Source organism: Hyaena hyaena, unplaced genomic scaffold (genome assembly GCF_003009895.1).
Source record: "Hyaena hyaena isolate Hyena2069 unplaced genomic scaffold, ASM300989v1 scaffold_406, whole genome shotgun sequence".
NCBI classification, from domain to species: Eukaryota; Metazoa; Chordata; class Mammalia; order Carnivora; family Hyaenidae; genus Hyaena; species Hyaena hyaena.
The window spans coordinates 915073-935321 of record NW_024081038.1 but is presented as its reverse complement, the minus strand read 5'-3'; the positions used below and the strand labels follow the sequence as shown (position 1 = coordinate 935321).

The following is a 20249-nucleotide window of genomic DNA, read 5'->3' as shown; positions in this document are numbered from 1 at the left end:
AGATATTGCATCTCTCTCTTTCTCTCACTCTAAAAATAAACAAACTTTAAAAAAAAATTTGGTGTTGTGAGTTTTTAAAGTTTTTTTTTGTTTGTTTTTATTTTGAGAGAGATGGGAGTGATGGGGAGGGGCAGAGAGAGAATCCCAAGTAGGCTTCACACCCCCAGTATGGAACCTGATGCAGGGCCCACAGGCTTGAACCGAAATCAAGAGTCAAATGCTCGGGGCGCCTGGGTGACTCAGTCGGTTAAGCATCCGGCTTCAGCTCAGGTTATGATCTCACGGTTCGTGGGTTCGAGCCCCACGTATCTCCCTCTCTCTCTGACCCTCCCCTGCGCGCTCGCTCGCTCTCTCTCTCTCTCTCTCTCTCTCTCAGAAATAAAGCATTAAAAATTAAAAAAAAAAAAAAAAGTCAGATGCTCAACTGACTGAGCAATCCAGGCACCCCTGGTATTGTTTTTTTTAATTTTGCCATTTTGGTGGGTATAGAGTGGCATCTCATTGTGGATGTGTTGTTATTGATGTTTTGTTTTGTTTGTTTTTGAGAGAGAGAGGGAATGGAGGAGGAGAAAGAAAATCTTAAGCAGGCTCCATACCCAGTGCCAGAGCCTGACCCTGATGCAGGGCTCCATCTCACCATTGTGAGATCATGACCTGAGCCAGAGTCAAGAGTTGGATGCTTTAACCAGCTGAGCCACCCTGCTCCAGTGTTGTTTTTAAACAAGAAACAGGGGCGCCCGGGTAGCTTAGTTGGTTAAGTGTCCGACTTTCGCTCAGATCATGATCTCACGGTTTGTGGGTTCGAGCCCCGCGTCGGGCTCTGTGCTGACTGCCAGCTCGGAGCCTGGAGCCTGTTTCAGAGTCTTCACTCCCTCTCTCTCTCTGACCCTCCCCTGCTCATGCTGTCTCTCTCTCTCCTAGAAATAAATAAAACATTTAAGAAAAAATAAAACAACAAGAAACAGAGTAGTGTATTTATCCTCTTAACAATATATGAACACCTGCTATTATTACAGATAATCAGTTAATTAAAAGTGTCTCAGCAGAACTATCTTTGCACATATGCTCAGAAATACTAAGGGATTTTTTTTCCAGTCACAATCACTCATATCTCATTTCAATTCTTTTTTTTTTTTTTTATGTTTTATTTATTTCTGAGAGAGAGAGAGAGAGAGAGAGAGAGGCAGCATGAGCAGGGGGGGTGGTCAGAGAGAGGGAGACACAGAATTAGAAGCAGGCTCCAGGCTCTGAGCTGTCAGCACAGAGCCCGACGCAGGGCTTAAACCTATGAACTGTGAGATCATGACCTGAGCCAAAGTCGGCCGGCCAACCGACTGAACCACCCACATGCCCCTGAAATCAACTTCTTTACTATGCTATTGAAGCTTTCTACTTATTGTTGAATCCGTTTTGATCATTTGCTTCTTCTAAGGAATTTGTTTCACTGAAGTCACTAAATTTTTTGGCATAAAGTTATTTATAACATTTTTCTTATTATCCTTTTTAAATGTATGTATGATCTGTAACTATGTCTCTCTCCTGCTTGATATTGGTCATATGTATCTTTTCTCTTTTTTTCTTGATAATCTACTTCTAGCTTTTGGTTTTATTGCTTATCTCTATTATTCGTCCACTTCAAAATGAGTCAGAAACCTAAATTTGAAATTTAAACTAGAAAACAAACCAGAAAATCTTTGCAGCTGTGAGTTAGGAAAAGATGTTTTTGATACCAAATACACAATCTGTAGTGGAAAAAATTGGTAAACTGGACTTTAGTAAAATTAAAAACTGCTAATCATTGGGGGCACCTGGGTGGCTCAGTCGATTGAGCATCCAACTCCTGGTTTCGGCTCAGTTGAGATCGAGTATCATGTTGGGTTCTGTGCTGGCAGTTCAGAGCCTGCTTGGGATTCTCTCTCTCTGCCCCCTCCTGCTTATACATGCACGTACACATTTTCTCTTTCTCTCTCTCAAACATAAATAAACTTTAAAAAAAAAAAACTGCTAGTCATTGAAAAGCTGTTAAGAGAATGAAAAGTCACAGATTGGAAGAAGATATTTGCAATTTATATATCTGATAAAGAATTTGTATCTAGAACATATAAAGAACTTTTTAAAAATGTTTTTATTTATTTCTGAGAGAGAGAGAGAGACAGCGTGAGCAGGGGAGGGTCAGAAAGAGAGAGAGATACAGAACCTGAAGCAGGCTCTAGGCTCTGAGCTAGCTGTCAGTACAGAGCCCGATGCAGGACTCGAACTCAGGAACCGTGAGATGATGACCTGAGCCGAAGTTGGACACTTAACCAACTAAGCCACGCAGGTGCCCCAAGAACATAGAAAGAACTCTTAAAACTCAGTAATAGTAGCGGTGCCTGGGTGGCTCAGTCAGTTAAGCACCTGACTATTGTTTCACCTCAGGTCATGATCCCAAGGTCATGGGATCAAGCCCTGCATTAGGCTCCACACTAGGCACGGAGCCTGCTTGGTATGGATTCTTTCAGTGCTCTCTCACTCGCTCTCTCTCTGTCTCTTTCAAAATAAATAAATAATAAAACAATAAGAAACTCAATAATAAAACAACCCAATTTTATTTTTTATTTATTTGTTATTTTAAAAAAATTTTAATGTTTTATTTATTTATTAGAGAGAGACAGCATGAGCAGGGAGGGTCAGAGAGAGAGAGGGAGACACAGAATCTGAGGCAGGCTCCTGGCTCTGAGCTAGCTGCCGGCACAGAGCCCAACGTGGGGCCCAAACCCACAAACTGCAAGATCATGACCCGAGCCGAAGTAGGACGCTTAACCAACTGAACCACCAGGTGCCCCAAAACAACCCAATTTTTTAAATAGGCAAAATATGTAAACAATTCTTTACCAAAGAAGACCTAGGTCTCAGGCACACCAAAAATGTTTAGCATCAGTAGACAACAGGGAAATGCAAATTAAAATGGGATACCACTACCCACCTATTAAAATGTCTAGAAATTAAAAAGACCTACACTACCAAGTATTGTCATAGACGTGGAATAACCGGAATTCTCATACACTGCTGAAAATGTGAAATGATATTGACACTTTAGTATAAACAATTTGGTTTAAAAAGTTAGATATATACCTGCATGTATATGATCCAGTCATGCCACTTCTAGGTATTTACCCAAAGGATTGAAAACATATGTTTGTATACAGATATTTATAGCAGTTTTGTTTGTATTGATACAGAACGGGAAGCAAGCCAAATTTCCACCACCAACTGAATAGATAAACAAATCGTGGTATAATTATGTAATAGAATGCTACTCAGCAATTGATACACACAATTAATATAGTGAATCACAAGATAATTTTACTTGGTTTTGGAAGAGGTGAGACAGAAAAGTACCTAGAAACATACCTACTCTGATTCTAACCTATATAAAATTCTGGAAAATGCAGGGGCACCTGGGTGGCTCAGTTGGTTAAGCATCCGACTTAGGGTCAGGTCATGATCTCTTAGTTCAAGAGTTCAAGCCCCCCGTTGGGCTCTGTGCTGACAGCTCGGAGCCAGGGAACCTGCTTCTGATTCTGTGTCTCTCTCTCTTTGCCCCTCCTTGCTCTCGCTCTCATGCGCTCACTCTCCCTCCATCCCTTCCTCTCTCTCTCTCCCTTTCTCTCAAAAAGTAAATCAAACATTAAAAAATTTTTTTAAAATTCTGGAAAATACAAACTGATGAATCACAGAAAACACATCAGTGGTTGTCCAGGAAGGGAGAGTATAAGGAGGGGCAGAAAGAAAGGGATTACAAAGGGCTATAAGGAAACTTTTGGAGATGATGTGTGTGTTTGTTATCTTGACCTTGGTGGTAATTTCACAGTGTGTGTGTATATTAAAACTTAATAAAAATTTGTACATTTTAAATATATTCTGTTTACTGTCTGTCAGTTTTTTAATGTTCAAAAAAAAGAAAGAAAAGGAGATCTCAAGATGCTAGAAATAGAGAGACCAGCTCCGGAAGGAGTTAGTAAGCCTAGTTTTCAGGAAAGATATAATTGCTATGGACTAAGACCATACATAAAATTCACACCAAGTCTCTTACGAATAGTTTGGAACTGCACTGTCCACTATAATAGCTGCTATTCACATATGACTAAGTAAAGCTTAAAATTAAGTTATTTACAGTATTCACATTTCAAGTGTCTAATAGGCACATGTATTGGCTATTGGCTGTCATTGGTCAGGACAGATTATAGAGCATTTCCATCATCCCACAAAGTTCAGTTTGACAACACTGGTCTAGAAAAATTCTGTTCATTACCTGAGGAAGTGTTAAGGAGTTATAAAATGTCTGGATCTTAGGTGAAAAGGAAAATTATTGATTGACAATCTAAACCCTAAAACTTATAAGTGTAAGATCTTAGTTGCAACTATTCTTATGATCTGGAATTGCAAGCTAAGAACTTTACAGATTTAAGTAGTCTAGGACCATTGAAATGTTTGGGCTCCCAGCAGAAGAAAAGGCAAAAGTCTGTATAGGGACACTTTAAAAACCCAGGGCATCTGAAGGTCCTTATATAAAAAATACTCCCTTCTGTAGACAAAATCAGAGGTAAAAATGATAAGCTATAGAAGGAAATAACCATCATGAAGACTAGTTAGCTGCTGGTGAGTTAGCACTCCAACAACCACATATAATAGAGCAGTCTGAAAGATACTAAGATAATTATGTGTTTTAAATGGTTAAGAAAAGTATCAACACTGGGGCGCCTGGGTGGCTTAGTCGGTTAAGCGTCCGACTTTCGCTTGGGTCATGATCTCATGGTTCGTGGGTTCGAGCCCTGCGTCTGGCTCTGTGCTGACTGCCAGCTCAGAGCCTGGAGCCTGTTTCAGTCTGTGACTCCCTCTCTCTCTCTGACCCTCCCCTGCTCACGCTGTCTCCCTCTCTCTCTCTCTCTCTCTCTCTCTCTCCCTCTCCCCCCCTAGAAATAAATAAAACATTAAAAAATTTAAAAAAGAAAAAAAAAAGAGTTGTGAAGACTCTGTGTACCAAGACAGTAAATATCTAGGCCATACAAATACCAGCATAGCTGTCAGATCACACAGCCACAGAAGAGGAGGTGCCTTCTTTGCCTGAACCTAGAAGTAGGTTGAAACAGCACAATCTCAGAGGGAGACCATGTGGTCTGTAATGCTTCCATTCTCGGGTTTCTGCCTTTATTATCTTCTAGGCCATAGCCAGACCTGTTCAGTGCAGTTGGTCTGCTGCCTCAATATGGTAACTCTCTATACATTCTCCTTTGCAGACATTATGATCTCAACCAGCTGCTGGAGCCTCGAAGCGTAACAGCAGATCCTTTGGATTACCGCCTAAGCTGGCACTTGTGGGAGGTGCTACGGGCTCTTAACTATACCCATCTCTCAGAACAGTGTGAAGGTGTTCTACAGGCCAGTTTTGCTGGCCAGCTGGAAAGTGAGGGGCTCTGGGAGTGGGCTATCTTTGTCTTCTTGCACATTGACAACTCAAGGTGAGTGAAAAGCCTTGAACCCACAAGTACATCTAGGGCTACAGGGCAATGCCAAAGAATCAGTCTTTTAGGGTTTAATTCTTTAAGTAAGCATCTAGAATGTATTTTGGGTCCACCCTTGTGATAAACCTTAAAACCGTTCAGTCCACAGCTGTCTCTGTGTTCATGTGAACAAGTTAGAAGTGAAACTGTCTTGAATTTAGTGTCAAATAATGCTGTTTATCGGAAGAGATTTCTGTGAATTGCGTGATCACAGGAAACTTTAGACAAGAACAGGAAATAATTAAGTGGAAGAGGAAGGATATATCTACATGGAGCAACCCCATTAACATAGACATAGATTCAGTTGAATGTGGCATGTTCAGGAATTATGCAGAAACAGTGCTTGCTAAACTGCCTCAGTGAGTCTGCGAAGTGATATCATGAGTTGGCAGGGAGTGTCCCTGGCCTTTTCTCTCTGTTGGCTTTCTCCCTCTCTGGCCTTCTCTCTCTTGCCCTCTACCCATAGCTATCCCTCAAGTTTGATAGCATCATATTTACCAGTATATCCTTAGATGTGTAAGGATTTGGCTCTCTACCCTAAAATACCCTTTTCTCCATGATGTGAGTGAGATAAATTGGTGATTTTTTTTCTGTTAATGGTAGTAGCATGGCATTACACTAATAACAAAAACATTTATATAGTACTTTGTTGCATGGTACTTTTATATATATTTATACTATTTGTAAATACTTTATATCAAAATTAGTGCTCGTAATGAACCTGTAAGATAAGACTCTTACAGTCTCTTTTACAGATGAGCAGCCCAAGGGACAGAGAGATTAACTTTTGCTCAAGGTCACATAGCTGGTAAATGGCAGTCTTCTAGCTCAAGACATCCAGAGTCTGTGCTCTTAATCATTATGCTGCACTGTCATGTGATATACTTTGAAAAGGAGTTGAGTTTTGTAGTTAAACCTGCCTCAGTTTTGGATCTATCATGTACTCACTTTGATCCCATGTAAAGCTTACTCACTTTTGATTTTTGGTTAAAGATACTCTCTTTTTATCTATAAAATCGTAATATTAATCCATACCTAGTCAAAGGCGGTTATGGGATTAAAGGAGAAAAAGTTGGGGCACCTGGTTGGCTCATTGAGCCAAGTGTGTGACTCTTGATCTTCGTTTGGGTCATGAGTTTGAGCTCCATGTTGAGCATTAAGATTACTTAATTAAAAAAAAAATTTTTTTTTTTTTTTTTTAAACAGAGAGTAGAAGTATAAAGCATCTAGCACAGCCTTCCCTTTAAGGAATTTCTCCTCTTCTCCCTTACCAGAAAGCAAATGACTTCATACTTTTCCTTTGAGTTTATTTAAATAAATTCATGGAGAATTTTACAGGTTAAAATGCTGGCTAATAAAACTGATGCTTCAGAGTAGTCTCTAGGGAAGCATTTCCTGTTCCTGTTTGTTTATTTAATTTATTTATTTAAGTTCTCTTTACATCCAATATAGGGCTCAAACTCCCCACTCCTTACTGAGCCAGCCAGGTGCCCCCTGGTAAAGATTTTTTAAAAAGAAGTATTTAAGATGAGATTGAGGTTCCTTGAAAATCTAAGATGAGAATACTTGTTTTGATTTGAAATTTAAATGGCTGGTACTTTGGCCCAGATAGAAAAGGACTCTTAAGGGGACTTCTTGAGATCAGAAAGAATGAGGGTAATCTAAGTCTAGAGGTGGAGAGAAATAGGAAAGTTCGTGGTTTTGAATGAAAAAAAAAAAAAAAGCAAACAAGGACCTGAAAGAGGCCTTAACCTTTAAAAACTACTTTGTTTACTGGTACTGATCATATGAGAGAAAAGGAAGGGAAAAGGTTGCGAATGAATTGCAAAGAACTGCTCTGTGCAGAACAGGATTCTTCTATCCTAGTCCTTGATCTCCTGTTACTAGAAAGAAATTAAGGAAAAGAAAGGGAAAGCCTTTTCTTAGCACTAGACAACCTTCCCTAGAGTATTAGTATTCAGGTTTTTTTGATCATGAAAATACATTGTGCTTAGATACTTTCTATTTCATTTATATGGTGGCTTTTGATATTTTTGTATTAAGTGAAGTTTGAAGTCCACTAAGGGTTAAGACTTCCAGTTTGGGAGACTATCCCATTGATCACTCTGTGTTGTCTGAGGCAGTCTTCTTCATCATTGAAGATAGAATTTATTCAGCATTGTCTTTCTTCCTACAGCGTGCGTGAGAATGCTGTTCGAGAGCTACTTACCCGGCACTGCCAACTATTGGAGACCCCTGTGTCTTGGGCTAAGGAGACTTTCCTGACCCAAAAGCTTTGTGTGCCTGCTGAATGGATTAATGAGGCCAAAGCAGTGAGAGCACACATGGAATCTGACAAGCATTTGGAGGCCCTCTATTTATTTAAAGCTGGACACTGGAACCGCTGCCACAAACTCATCATCAGGCACTTAGCTTCTGGTGAGTCCTTCAGACTAGGGCCTGTGTCTTCTGTAATCACCCCAAATTCTTCAGCCTCTGAATCCCATGATTAGTCTGGCCAGAGGTGATGTTCTGTATGGGACTTTGAGATCTTGCATCAGATTATACTTTGCAAAAGTTCTTTGTGCAGAAGAAACTTGGCCAGGATTAGATGGGTTAGAGGGGCAGGGGTTGACAGCAATATTGTTACATCACCATTTGCCAAGGATGTGCCTGATATGCATGAATTATGTTAAACTCTTTGTGTACTTAGGGAATTTGATTCACCAAAATTAAAAAGGAGCCATAACTGATACCATAGAAATACAAAGGATCATTAGCGACTACTATGAATAGTTATATACCAACAAATTGAACAATCTAGAAGAATTGGATAAATTCCTAGAAACATGTAGCCTTCTAAGACTGAATCATGAAGAAATAGAAAATCTGAACAGAAAAGTTACTAATAAAGCAGATTGAATTGGTAATCAAAAAACTCCCTACAAATAAAAGTCCTGGACCAGGTGACTTCACTTGTGAATTCTACCTAACATTCATAGAATTAACACCAATCCTCAAACTCTTCCAAAAAATAGAAAAGGGGAGAACACTTCCAAACTCATTTTATAAGGTTACCATTATCCTGATATCAAAACCAGACAGGGATACTATAAGAAAAGAAAGATACAGACCAATATCCCTGATGAACATAGATGTAAAAATTCTCAGCAAATTATTAGCAAATTGAATTCCACAATACATTAAAAGGATTATACACCATGATCAAGTGTGATTTATAACAGGGATGTTTTAACCAATCATTGTGATACACCATATTCACAAAATGAAGGATAAAAATCATGATCGTCTCAAGAGATGCAGGAAAAGTATTTGACAAATTCAACATCCATTTATATAAAAACTAGTTGGCATATAACGAACATACCTCAATAATATAGGCCATATATAACAAACCCACAGCTAACATAATACTCAGTGGTGAAAAGCTTTCAGCTTTTCTTCTAAGATCAGGAAGAAGACAAAGATGCCTACTTTTACCACATTTATTCAACATAATATTGGAAGTCCTAGTCAGAACAGTTAGTCAAGAAAAATAATTAAGAGGCATCCAAACTGGAAAGAAATAAAACTGTATTGTTTGCAAATGACGTGATGACTATATATAGAAAACCCTGAAGATTCCACCAAAAAACTTTTAGAATAAATGAATTCAGTAAATTGCAGGGTACAAAGTCAATATATAGAAATCTGTTGCATTTCCATATAATAATAATGAATTATCAGAGAAATTAAGAAAACAATTCCATTTTCAAGTGCATCTAAAAGAATAAAATACCTGGAATAAATTTAACCAAGGAGATCAAAGACCTATACCCTGAAAACTATGACGTTGATGAAAGAAATTAAAGACACAGAAATGGAAAGATATTGCATGTTTATGAGTTGGAAGAATTAATATTGTTAAAATATCCTTACTACCTAAAACAGTCAACAGATTCAGTGCAATTTCTGCCAAAATTCCAGTTCTACAAAAGTTGAATGAACAACTCTAAAATTTGTGTGGAACACAAAAGATCTCCAGTAGCCAAGGTGATCTTGAGAAAGAACAAAGCTGGAGATAGCACACTCCCTGATTTCAAATTCAGTTACAAAGCTGTAATAAATCAAAACAGTATGGTATAGGCCTGAAAACAGACACATAGATCATTGGAACAGAATAGAGAGCCCGGGGGGTACCTGGGTGCCTCAGTTGGTTAAATGTCCAACTTTTGATTTCAACTCAGGTGATCATGTCATGTTCATGAGTTCAAGCCCCATATTGGGCTCTGCTTGAGATTCTTTCCCCACCCCCACCTTGCTTGTGCTCTCTCTGTCTTAAATTAAAAAAAATAAACTTTAAAATCAGAGTAGAGAGCCCAGAAATAAACCCATGCATATATGGCCAATTAGTTTATGACAAAGGGGCCAAGAATATACAGTCTCCTCAATAAAAGGCGTTGAGAAGACTGAACAGCCACATACAAAATAATGAAACTGGATCACTGTCTTATACCATGTACAAAAATTAACTCAAAATGGATAAAGAATTATAAGACCTGAAAGCCTAAAAGTAGAAGAAACCATAGGCAGTAAGCTCCTTGACATCTATCTTGATGATTATTTTTTTGGGATATGACACCAAAAGCAAAGGCAACAAAAGCAGAAATAAATGGGACTACATCAAGCTAAAAAGTTTCTGCACAGCAAAGGAAACCATCAACAAAATGAAAAGGCAACCTACTGAGTGGAAGAAAATGTTTGCAAATCCTTAATCTGATAAAGGGTTAACATCCAAAATATTTAAAGAATTCATAAAAATAACCCCAAAAAAATCTGATTGAAAAATAGGCAGAGGATCTGAGTAGACGTTTTTCTAAAGAAGATATATACAAATGGCTAACAGTTTTACATAAAATGATATTGTACATCATTAATCAGAAATGCATATCAAAACCACTGTGAGGTATCACCTCATCCCTGTTAAAATTGCTGTTGTCAAGAAGATAAATAAGGCTGGTGAGGATGTAGAGAAAAGAGAACCCTTGTGCACTGTTGGCAGACATGTAAATTGGTGCAGCCACTATGGAAAACAATATGAAGTTTCCTCAGAAAATTAAAATAGGGGCACCCGAGTGGCTCAGTCGGTGAAGCATCTGACTTCAGCTCAAGTCATGATCTCACATTTTGTGAGTTCAAGCCCTGCATCAACCTCTGTGCTGATAGTCCAGGACCTGGAGCCTTCTTTGGATTCTGTGTCTATCCCTCTCTCCCCCCGTCCCCGCACTCGCTCTCTCACTCTCTCTCTCTCTCTCGTTAAATAATCATTTAAAAATTTTTAAAAAGAAAAGAAAATTAAGAATGGAACTACCATATGATTTAGCCATTCCATTTCCAGGTAGTTATCCAAAAAGAAATGAAAACACAACTCAAAAAGATATGTGCAACTGCATGTTCATTGTAGCATTATTTATAATAGATAAGATAGGGAGACAACCTAAGTGTCTATCAGTGGATGGATGAAGAAAACATGGTGTATGTGTATGTATTGTATACATATGCAATGGGTTATTATTCAGCCATAAATAAGAATGAAATCTTAACATTTGCAGCAATAAGGATGGACCTCAAGGCATTACACTAAGTGAAATAAGTCAGAGAAAGACAAATCCTGTATGGTGTCACATTATTTGTGGAATGTTTACCAAAAAAAAAAATAAAGCCCCTCATAGATACAGAGAACAGATTGGTGGTTGCCAGAGAGGTGAGGGGGAGGGGAAAGTGGGCAAAATGAGTAAAGAGAGACAAAAGATACAAACTTCCAGTTACAAAATAAATAAGTCATGAGGATGAAATATACAGTATGGCAGCCATAGTTAATAATACTGTTGCATATTTAAAAGTTGTTAATAATATAGGGAGTGCCTAGCTGGCTCAGTCAGTGGAGCATGCAACTCTTAGTCTTGGGGTTGTGAGTTCAAGCCCCACGTTGGGTGTAGAGATTGCTTAAAAATAAAAATTTTTAAAGAAAGTTGCTAACACAGTAAATCTTAAAAGTTCTCATCAGAAGAAAAAAATTCTGTAATTATGTATGGTAACATAACTAGACACTGTGGTGATCATTTTGCAGTATATACAACTGTTGAATTGTTATGTTGTGTACCTGAAACAAACAATGTTATAGATCAGTTATGTGTCAAAAAGAGAAAATAGAGAGGTGCCTGGGTGGCTCAGTCGGTTAAGCACCTGACTCTTGATTTCGGCTCAGGTCATGATCTCACAGTTTTGTGAGTTCTAGCCCTATGTCAGGCTATGTATTGACAGCACAGACTCTGCTTGAGATTCTCCCTCCTCTCTGCCCCTCCCTGGCTCACACTCTATTTTTCTCAAAAATAATATTTTTTTTTTTTAAAAAGGGAAGAAAAAGAAAACAAAAAAACCCACCAGATATCTCTATTTGGGGAACTGAAGCAAGAACTTTTTCACATATTTCTTTGGACAATTTCAAGATATCTACTTGCAATTCTCTAGTTTGACCCAACATTATTTCCCCTTCCTTCCTGTTTTGGATTTCTGCCATGTCCTCTGTGTGTTTTTGAGAACCACATACTTGTGTAGACATAGTGCTTAATATTTTGTTTCTTCAGATGCCATCATTAATGAGAACTATGACTACCTGAAGGAGTTCTTGGAAGATCTGGCACCTCCAGAACGCAGCAGCCTAATCCAGGACTGGGAGACATCAGGGCTTGTTTACTTGGACTATATTCAGGTCATGGAAATGCTTCACCAGATACAGCAGGTACTTGAGTTCTTGAACTACTGCTTGGTTTTCCTTTTCCCTGGCCCTTAAAGCCATAGAGACTTCAAAAGGCCTTCAAGAGCGACCACTTGAAAAACTTAATGGCAAAGATAGAAGGGTCAGTGCAAGAGGGGTGTTTTGATGAGGCTAATTTGCTATCGCCACTATGGCAACTGTTTCAAAACTTAAAAAGAACTTGTTTATTACTAAGTGGTATGTACAATAGACATGCCGAGGCTTGTCCATAGTCTCCCCTTGTCCAGCCCTAGTTTGAGTGAACAGCTCAAGAAAGAGAGAGATAGTAAGGTCAGAGATTTGGTGAAGGTAATTGTTTCATACATCATTTAGCATGTTTAAAATCGCAAGTATTAACAATTTTTTTAGTCTTTATTAAAATGTGTTGGGATCAGTCTTGATAAGATCATAAGATAGGCCTCCATTGTTTATAGCATAAAGACCAAACTCTGGAGAATAGAATTAAAGCCCATATAGAGGCTTTTAACCTTTCATTCCGCCTTACTCCTACTAGTGTTACCCCACATTCCAGATGCCAACCTGCTTTAATCACACTAAATTACTCATGGAGTTTCCAACAGAATTTGTTTTATTTCAGTCTTTAGCATACATGCAGTCATTTTTAAGATTTGGATTGCTGGGGGCGCCTGAGTGGCTCAGTCAGTAAAGCATCTGACTCTTGGTTTCCACTCAGGTCATGATCTCATAGTTCCTGGGATCAAGCCCCACATGGGGCTCTGTGGTCACAGCACAGAGCCTGCTTGGGATTATCTCTCTCCCTCTATCTCTATTGTCTGCCCCCCACCCCAAATAAATAAATAAACTTAAAAAAAAAAAAACATTGCTGTAAGCTCTACTTTGTTCTCATTTTCCCCTAAGAAATGTTTATTTTTTCTACCAAAGCACGTGATACATTAGTCTACTAACTGTATTATAGTTACTTATCTACATCTGTCTTGCAGTTACCATGAGATCCTTTTAGGGAGATCTTGAAGATTAAAGGTAATAGAGCATAGAGGTTAAGAATCAAGTTCTAGAGCCAAACTGTTAGATTCAGTTAATGGTTCCCTCACTCACTAGCTATGTGATCTTAAGCAAATAATTAATGGCACAAATTATCATAGATATCTGACAGTTGTCACAAAGATTAAACAAAATATACTGTGTTTTAACACACTATATATACTAAGTGTTTAGTAATTGTTATCTGTTTTTCTTATTAAAATCCCCACTGCTAGCTCAGTGCCTGGCACATAATATTCATAATTTACTTGCTACATGTTTAAGATGGGTTAAGAGCATCACCCCTAAATTATCACTGAAGAAAACTCTTTTCTAGTTGAACATTCATATATTTACACAACCTAGTTATTGAGAACTTATTGTTCCCAAGCACTGGTGGATTTGAGGGATATGAAGGTAAGCAGTAGTGTATGTTTTACCCCTACCAAAGTAATAATTTTGGTGAGGAAGATATTTACAGGTAAGCCAGCAGTTACTATAGAATGATATATGTAAGGATTAAGCAAAGAATATCTTGTAGCAACACATAAATGGAGTACCTAACCCAGTCTCAGGGAGTCAGTAAGGCTTTCTAGAAGTGAAAAAGGAGGATGGGTGGATCAGAATTTTATTTTAATGTTTGTTTATTTTTAGAGAGAGTGTGACTGGAGGAGGCACAGAGAGAATTCCAAGCAGACGTCAGCGCTGTCAGTGCAGAGCCCAATGCAGGGCTCTATTTCCTGACCATGAGATCATGACCTGAGCTGAAATCAAGAGTCAAATGCTTAACTGGCTAAACCACTCAGGTGCCCCCAGAGTGATCTAATATACAAATCATATCATCTCACTCTAAAAACATTCCAGTGGCTTGTCATTTCACTTAGAATAAAGTGCTCCTTAGCAAGTCTTATAAAGCTCTGCATGAATAATTCTTACCTTTTTTGTGCTATGGACCTCCTTGACTGTCTGGTGAAGCCCACGGATGGCTGTCTAATGTATTTTGCAAAAATAATGCAAAAAAAAAATAATAATGCAAAAATTAAAATTCATGGGATTACAAAGGAAACCAGTTATGTTAACATACAGTTACCAAAGTATTAAGAACTTATAGTAAGTAAGTAATAAGTGCTTTAGCAGTGGATCTAATTTTGAAGCACTACATTTAATTTTTTTTTTTTTTTTTTTTTTATTTATTTCAAGGAAAGAGAGAGAGACAGTGTGAGCAGGGGAGGGTCAGAGAGAGAGGGAGTCACAGACTGAAACAGGCTCCAGGCTCTGAGCTGGCAGTCAGCACAGAGCCCAACGCGGGGCTCGAACCCACGAACCGCGAGATCATGACCTAAGCGAAAGTCGGACGTTTAACCGACTAAGCCACCTAGGCGCCCCTGAAGCACTACATTTAAAAATCACTAACAACTGTAATGTAATATGAAAATACCTGTGGTTTCTGCTGCTGACAAAGTCACAGTTATTGCTTAATCTCTACATTAATAATGCTAATTTTTAGAAAAATTTAGTAAAAATAAAGATTTTATTTTTCCCACTCCAAGTTCACAAAAGTTAGTAAAAATAAAGATTTTATTTTTCCCACTCTAAGTTCACAGACTCTCAGAATTCTAAGGACCCCCAGTTATGATCCACTGATATATAAAACCTCTCCAGTTTCATCTTCTTCTATTCTCCTCTTTAAACTCGGCATTTTAGGGGCACCTGGGTGGCTCAGTCAGTTGAGCGTCTGACTTCAGCTCAGGTCATGATCTTGCAGTTGGGCTTGTGAGCTCGAGTCCTGCATCAGGCTCTATGCTGACAGCTCAGAGCCTGGAACCTGCTTCAGATTCTGTGTCTCCGTCTCTATGTCCCTCCCTCGCTTGCTCTCTTTCTTGCTCTCTCAAAAAATAAACATAAAAAAAATTTTTTTTAACTGCATTTTACCCACCTGAGCTTTCCTTGCATTTCCATCTGGTCGTTCTAGCTGTCCTTTTTGCCTAGAAAGCTTGACCCTGTCATTGTTTTTAAGGTCCCAATTTTTCTGCCACATTACCCTCTTTGAATTGTCTGCGTAGATGATTCTTCAAGATTTATTTCCAGTGGTTTCTTTATTATCTATGAATTTCTTGAGAACAAAGACCTCATTTTATTTACCACCGTTGAAAGTCCAGTTAAAGGCTGGATTTTTTTGTGAAAAAAAGTACTTGTAGAGGTATTAAATGGTAGATTCTGCAAAGCCCCCCCAAAAGGATTCAATGAGAGAGAAAATTCTTGGAAGAGTTGATTGAGCATTTGGAGGAGAAGGTATTAGTAAAGTTAGTAAGTAGGGTGATTTAATGTAAGAGTTTGAGAGAGGAGGGTCTCAAACTCTTATTCTGAGAGACAAGAGTCATGTAAGACAAAGAGGAATAAGATACTACAGCTGGAAAGTATTCAGAATATAAGTAAAGAATAAAAAAAATACAGGGTTCCTGACTGGTTCAGTCAGAAAAACACACAACTCTTTTTTTTTTTTAAACAAATAGTTTATTGTCAAATTATTTTCCACAAAACACCCAGTGCTCATCCCCACAAGTGCCCTCTTCCATGCCCATCCCCCCTCCCCCCCACATCCATCAGTCCTCAGTTTTTGTCAGCATTCAAGAGTCTCTCATGGTTTGCCTCTCTCCCTTTCCCCCACCATTTCCCCCCTTCTTTTCCCCCTTGTTCCTCAGTTAAGTTCCTCCTAATCCTCCTATACGTGCAAACATATGATATTTGTCCTTCTCTGCCTGACTTATTTCGCTCAGCATAACACCCTCAAGGTCCATCCATGTTGCTACACATGGCCAGATTTCATTGTTTCTCATTGCCATAAAAACATACAACTCTTGATCTCAGGGTTCGAGTTGGAGCCCCATGCTAGGGGTAGAGATTATTTAAATAACCAAAAAAAAATTTTTTTTAAGAATAAAAATTCAGGGTTGCCTCCGTGGTTCAGTTGGTTAAGCAGTCGAGCAATTGATTTTGGCTCAGGCATGATCTCCTGGTTCATGGGTTCAAGCCCCACATCAGGCTCTGTGCTGACAGCCCAAAGCCTGGAGCCTCCTTTGGATCCTGGGTCTCCCTCTGTCTCTGCCCCTCCCTTGCTCACACTCTCTCTCTCCATCTCCCAAAAATAAATAAACGTTAAACAAAAATAAAAAGAATAAAAATACAGACTTGCTTTTTAGAAAGATCACTCTGGCAGGGCACCTGGGTGGCTCAGTGGGTTAAGTCTCCAACTTTGGCTCAGGTCATGATCTCGTGGTTGGTGAGTTCAAGTCCCACATCAGGCTCTGCTGACAGCTCAGAGTCTGGAGCCTGCTTTGGATTTTGTGTCTCTCTCTTTCTTGAAAATAAATAACATTAAAAAAAGTGTAGAAAGATCACTCTGGCTACCAGATGGTAGAGAAAAGGATGTAATGGGGATGACACTGAAGATAGTGATCAAGCTCTTGAGATATTTCAAGTAAGAAGTAATGATAGCCTGGGGTAGGGTAGTGGCCCTGGAAAGGGGAGTGGAAAATTGGAATATTAAACTAAAGATATAGGAATCATCAGCACATTGATCATAATTAAGGTCATAGGAGTGTGTTGCAACACATAGTGAGAGAGCATACAATGAGGAGAGGGCCCTGTTGTATTTTAGAGAGAGTTGTGAACTTGGATTCACAATTTAATACCTAAATTAAATACTAGTTTGGACTCCACGTCTTACTGTATATTCTTAAGAAGCATACAATTTTTCTGAGCCCAGATTTATCTATATTTTTGTTAGTTACAATGGTTCATGAATGCTAATCTCCAGACTTGCCCAGTCCAAGGCTCTACATACTGTATGTTACTTTCCTCTTGTGGATTACTGTTGAGATTGTGCCTTGTCCTCAGTGATTAGGCTCTATAGTGGTGACATGACACTGCCAGTCAGCTTCATGGGTTTTCTCTGTTATTTCAGAACTTTGTATAGTCAGTCTATGGATAGAATTGGGGTGAGGGGACCTTCCTTTGGCCTAACTGGTTTCTCTGCTTCTTTGTAGGTGGATTGCTCAGTTTATGAAATGGAGCAGTTACACACCAAAGTGACCTCACTCTGCAACCGCATTCAGCAGATCCAGTGTTTCAATGCCAAGGATCGCCTTGCCCAGTCAGGTAAGCCTCCATCCTTCCCTGCTTCCTGCCTGCATGCTTCCTGTTCTTATGATTATTACACATCTGCCCTGATGCCCCCACCTTCCCACCCCTCATCCTTGGTCCCCACTCCATTTTTTTTTTCTCTCCAGACATGGCCAAACGTGTAGCAAACCTGCTGCGGGTGGTATGGAGCCTTCGGCAAGCCCCTGATGCAACCTCTGACTCAACACCAGACCCTCAGCGAGTCCCTTTGCATCTTTTGGCTCCCCATGTTGGCCGGCTCCCCATGCCTGAGGACTATGCCTTGGAGGAACTGCGCGGCCTCACACAGTCCTACCTGCGAGAATTGACTGTTGGGAGCCAGTGAATCCCAGGTTCCTCCTAACACACTCACATGCTCATACACACTCACCATACAAAGGTCCTTTACATTGAGTTGATTGGCACTATTTGCCATTCTCTTGGTTGGCTATGGAATTCATCCTCTTTTCCTGCTGCCCCAAGCAGCATCCTTCATTTGTTCAGGGCTTTTCTCAATGCTGAACAAAACATAAGGGCTTTTGGAACCCAAAAAGGAGCCAAGTCTCTTTTTACTTTCCTTAAGACCATTCTTTTTTTTTCCCCTTTCTTTTCAAAAAGGATCAATAAAACACCTTTGGCAGAAATCCCCCCCCCCCCCCCCAAGAACCAGGGAATCCTTTTCTCTCTCAGCCATTCTGGATCTTGTGACCCTCCATGCCAACCTCCTACCCTACTCCTACCTCAGCCCTTTTATACTTGGACAAATGTGTTAATCAAGGACTGTCCTTCCTTAACAGATGAACTATCCGCAGAAGGAAGTAGAATATGTCTCTTAAGTAGGTTGATGACTTAACAATGTTTTAGAGTCCAAAGAGGGTTGGACTGAGTTAGGAAGCAGTAACAAGGTCTTTCTGACTCATTTAGGGTAGAAGTGAGTGCCTGCCATGGAGGGATGAATCTTCAAGGCTTGTTCTGCCTTGAATGTTCCATGAACACCAAACCTTTCCTACTACCATGTACAGGAACTCTCGGTCACAGATCCTGTCTCTTGGAAGCTCCAGAACTCAGTTTGATCCCTGGTTTTCAGTCATCTTGCTAGGCCACCATTCTGGATTTCCCTGAAGGGTTTGGATAAAACATGGCAGGTTGGGTAGCCCTCCTGGTCCTTTCTCTTCTAGCCCAAAGCATTTCCTACCCATTGTCTATAGTCCCAGAACATAAAACTGTTACTGAGGCAGGCAGGGAGCTGGGCTTTAGGGGCTTTAGTGGAGGGCCTTTGCTACACTGCTGCCAGCTATGGATAGTCCCAGGTAAAGACCTGTGACAGCTGGTATTAGGGCTGTCACAGACAACATGGCCACCTCTGGGTCTTTATGCATGAAGATTATGTAAAGGTTTTTATTAAAAAGTATATATATATATAAATAAATGATCTAGATTATTTTCTTCTTTTTCTGAAGCTACTTTTCTTAAAAAAAAAATAAATAAAATGAAATCTTTATAGCATTCCTGCTATTGGCCTTTTCCCTTTGTGTTTTTTGAGCCTTCTTATCCCCAAGGAACTTTATAGTAGCCTCAGTTGATTTGCAATCTAAAGGGAGATGGGGCATGAACAATCAAAGGCTAAATTTATGAGCAGATTTAGGGGCAAGGGTGTAGAGATTATTAATTAATCTTTACTGTTTATATTAAAATATTTGTAAGCATATTTTTATGTGTTTGGATTCCCAGTGAGGGATCAGGAAAAAGTCTCATTGCCTTTAGAGTTCAAAGCCTCCTGGCTCTTCTGCTCGGGGGGTTTTGCTTCTTTTTAAAACTTGGATCACACTCATGTTCCATTGTGTTATGGGGTTAATGATCTTTTATGTTGCTGCTAAACAGACCTGTTTTCCAGAGGGAGCAAATAGGTCTGATGAGTACTATTTGGGGGGAGGTTGGTTTGTTGGTTGATTGCTTGGTCTGTTAAACTGAAGGTGTGAGCAAATTCCAATTAGGATAGGCCAAAGACACTGGGACATGAAGGAATTTGGAGCTAAAGCAGAGTGGGTCTGGGACTTCCCTTTAATTTAGACCTGCAAGGACAAGGGTAACTCAGCTGGGAATCTCCATTACTGACTGTGAACCTGAGTCACAGAGCACTGCTGGGCTTCTAGCAAAGAATTCCTGTTCTGGTTTCCTTGTGAGAAAGGTGTTTTGTGAAGTGAGTGTGCTTTAGAAATGGTTAGCCTTTAGAAGTGTTAAGAATTGTGAATATGTGCAGTGTTTCCTCTTAAGACAAGTATTTCACATCCATGTGTTTTTTAAAGGCTCTACATCAGATGTTTATCATAGCAGCTACGTTATATCACAGACAACAGACTTACAGTTCAAAGTGAATGATAAAGAAGATGAGGAAGCTCTTCTACATTGCAAAACTCCATTGAAATAAAAATTTTAAGTTTCTCAAAAATATAAAAACAGGAATCATTTTTCTCAAAACTCAACAGAGTTACAGAATCTGCAACCTCATACAACATCCAAAATAAGTGTATTTCCTTGGCAGAATGCCAAAGTCAAAGTCAGGAAACTCTGGAGATTAAATGTTGGATTAGCCAAACCAAGGCCTTCAGGAGGTGCTGTTTTCAGATGTTTTACTCAGCTGCTACTTTGTATTAACCAAAAATTACTCGAGATTTTTTGTTGTTTTTCAAAGAACCAGCTCTTCGACTTACCAATTTTACCGAAGTTCTGAATTGTAATACAGTAAA

At 39.3% G+C, this 20249-nt stretch overlaps 1 protein-coding gene across 1 annotated transcript in view; it reads left to right on the top strand.

The window, feature by feature from the left end:
- The window catches only part of NUP98 (nucleoporin 98 and 96 precursor), a 115235-nt gene extending 96290 nt beyond the window's left edge, over positions 1 to 18945 (top strand). Inside the window, exons 29-33 of the mRNA XM_039252054.1 lie at positions 5280 to 5501; positions 7720 to 7961; positions 12170 to 12324; positions 17388 to 17499; positions 17631 to 18945. Of these exons, the coding sequence (XP_039107985.1) occupies positions 5280 to 5501; positions 7720 to 7961; positions 12170 to 12324; positions 17388 to 17499; positions 17631 to 17848 (949 nt within the window). The 3' untranslated portion in view covers positions 17849 to 18945. The remainder of the gene's footprint in view (positions 1 to 5279; positions 5502 to 7719; positions 7962 to 12169; positions 12325 to 17387; positions 17500 to 17630) is intronic.
- Positions 18946 to 20249: the final 1304 nt, after the last annotated feature.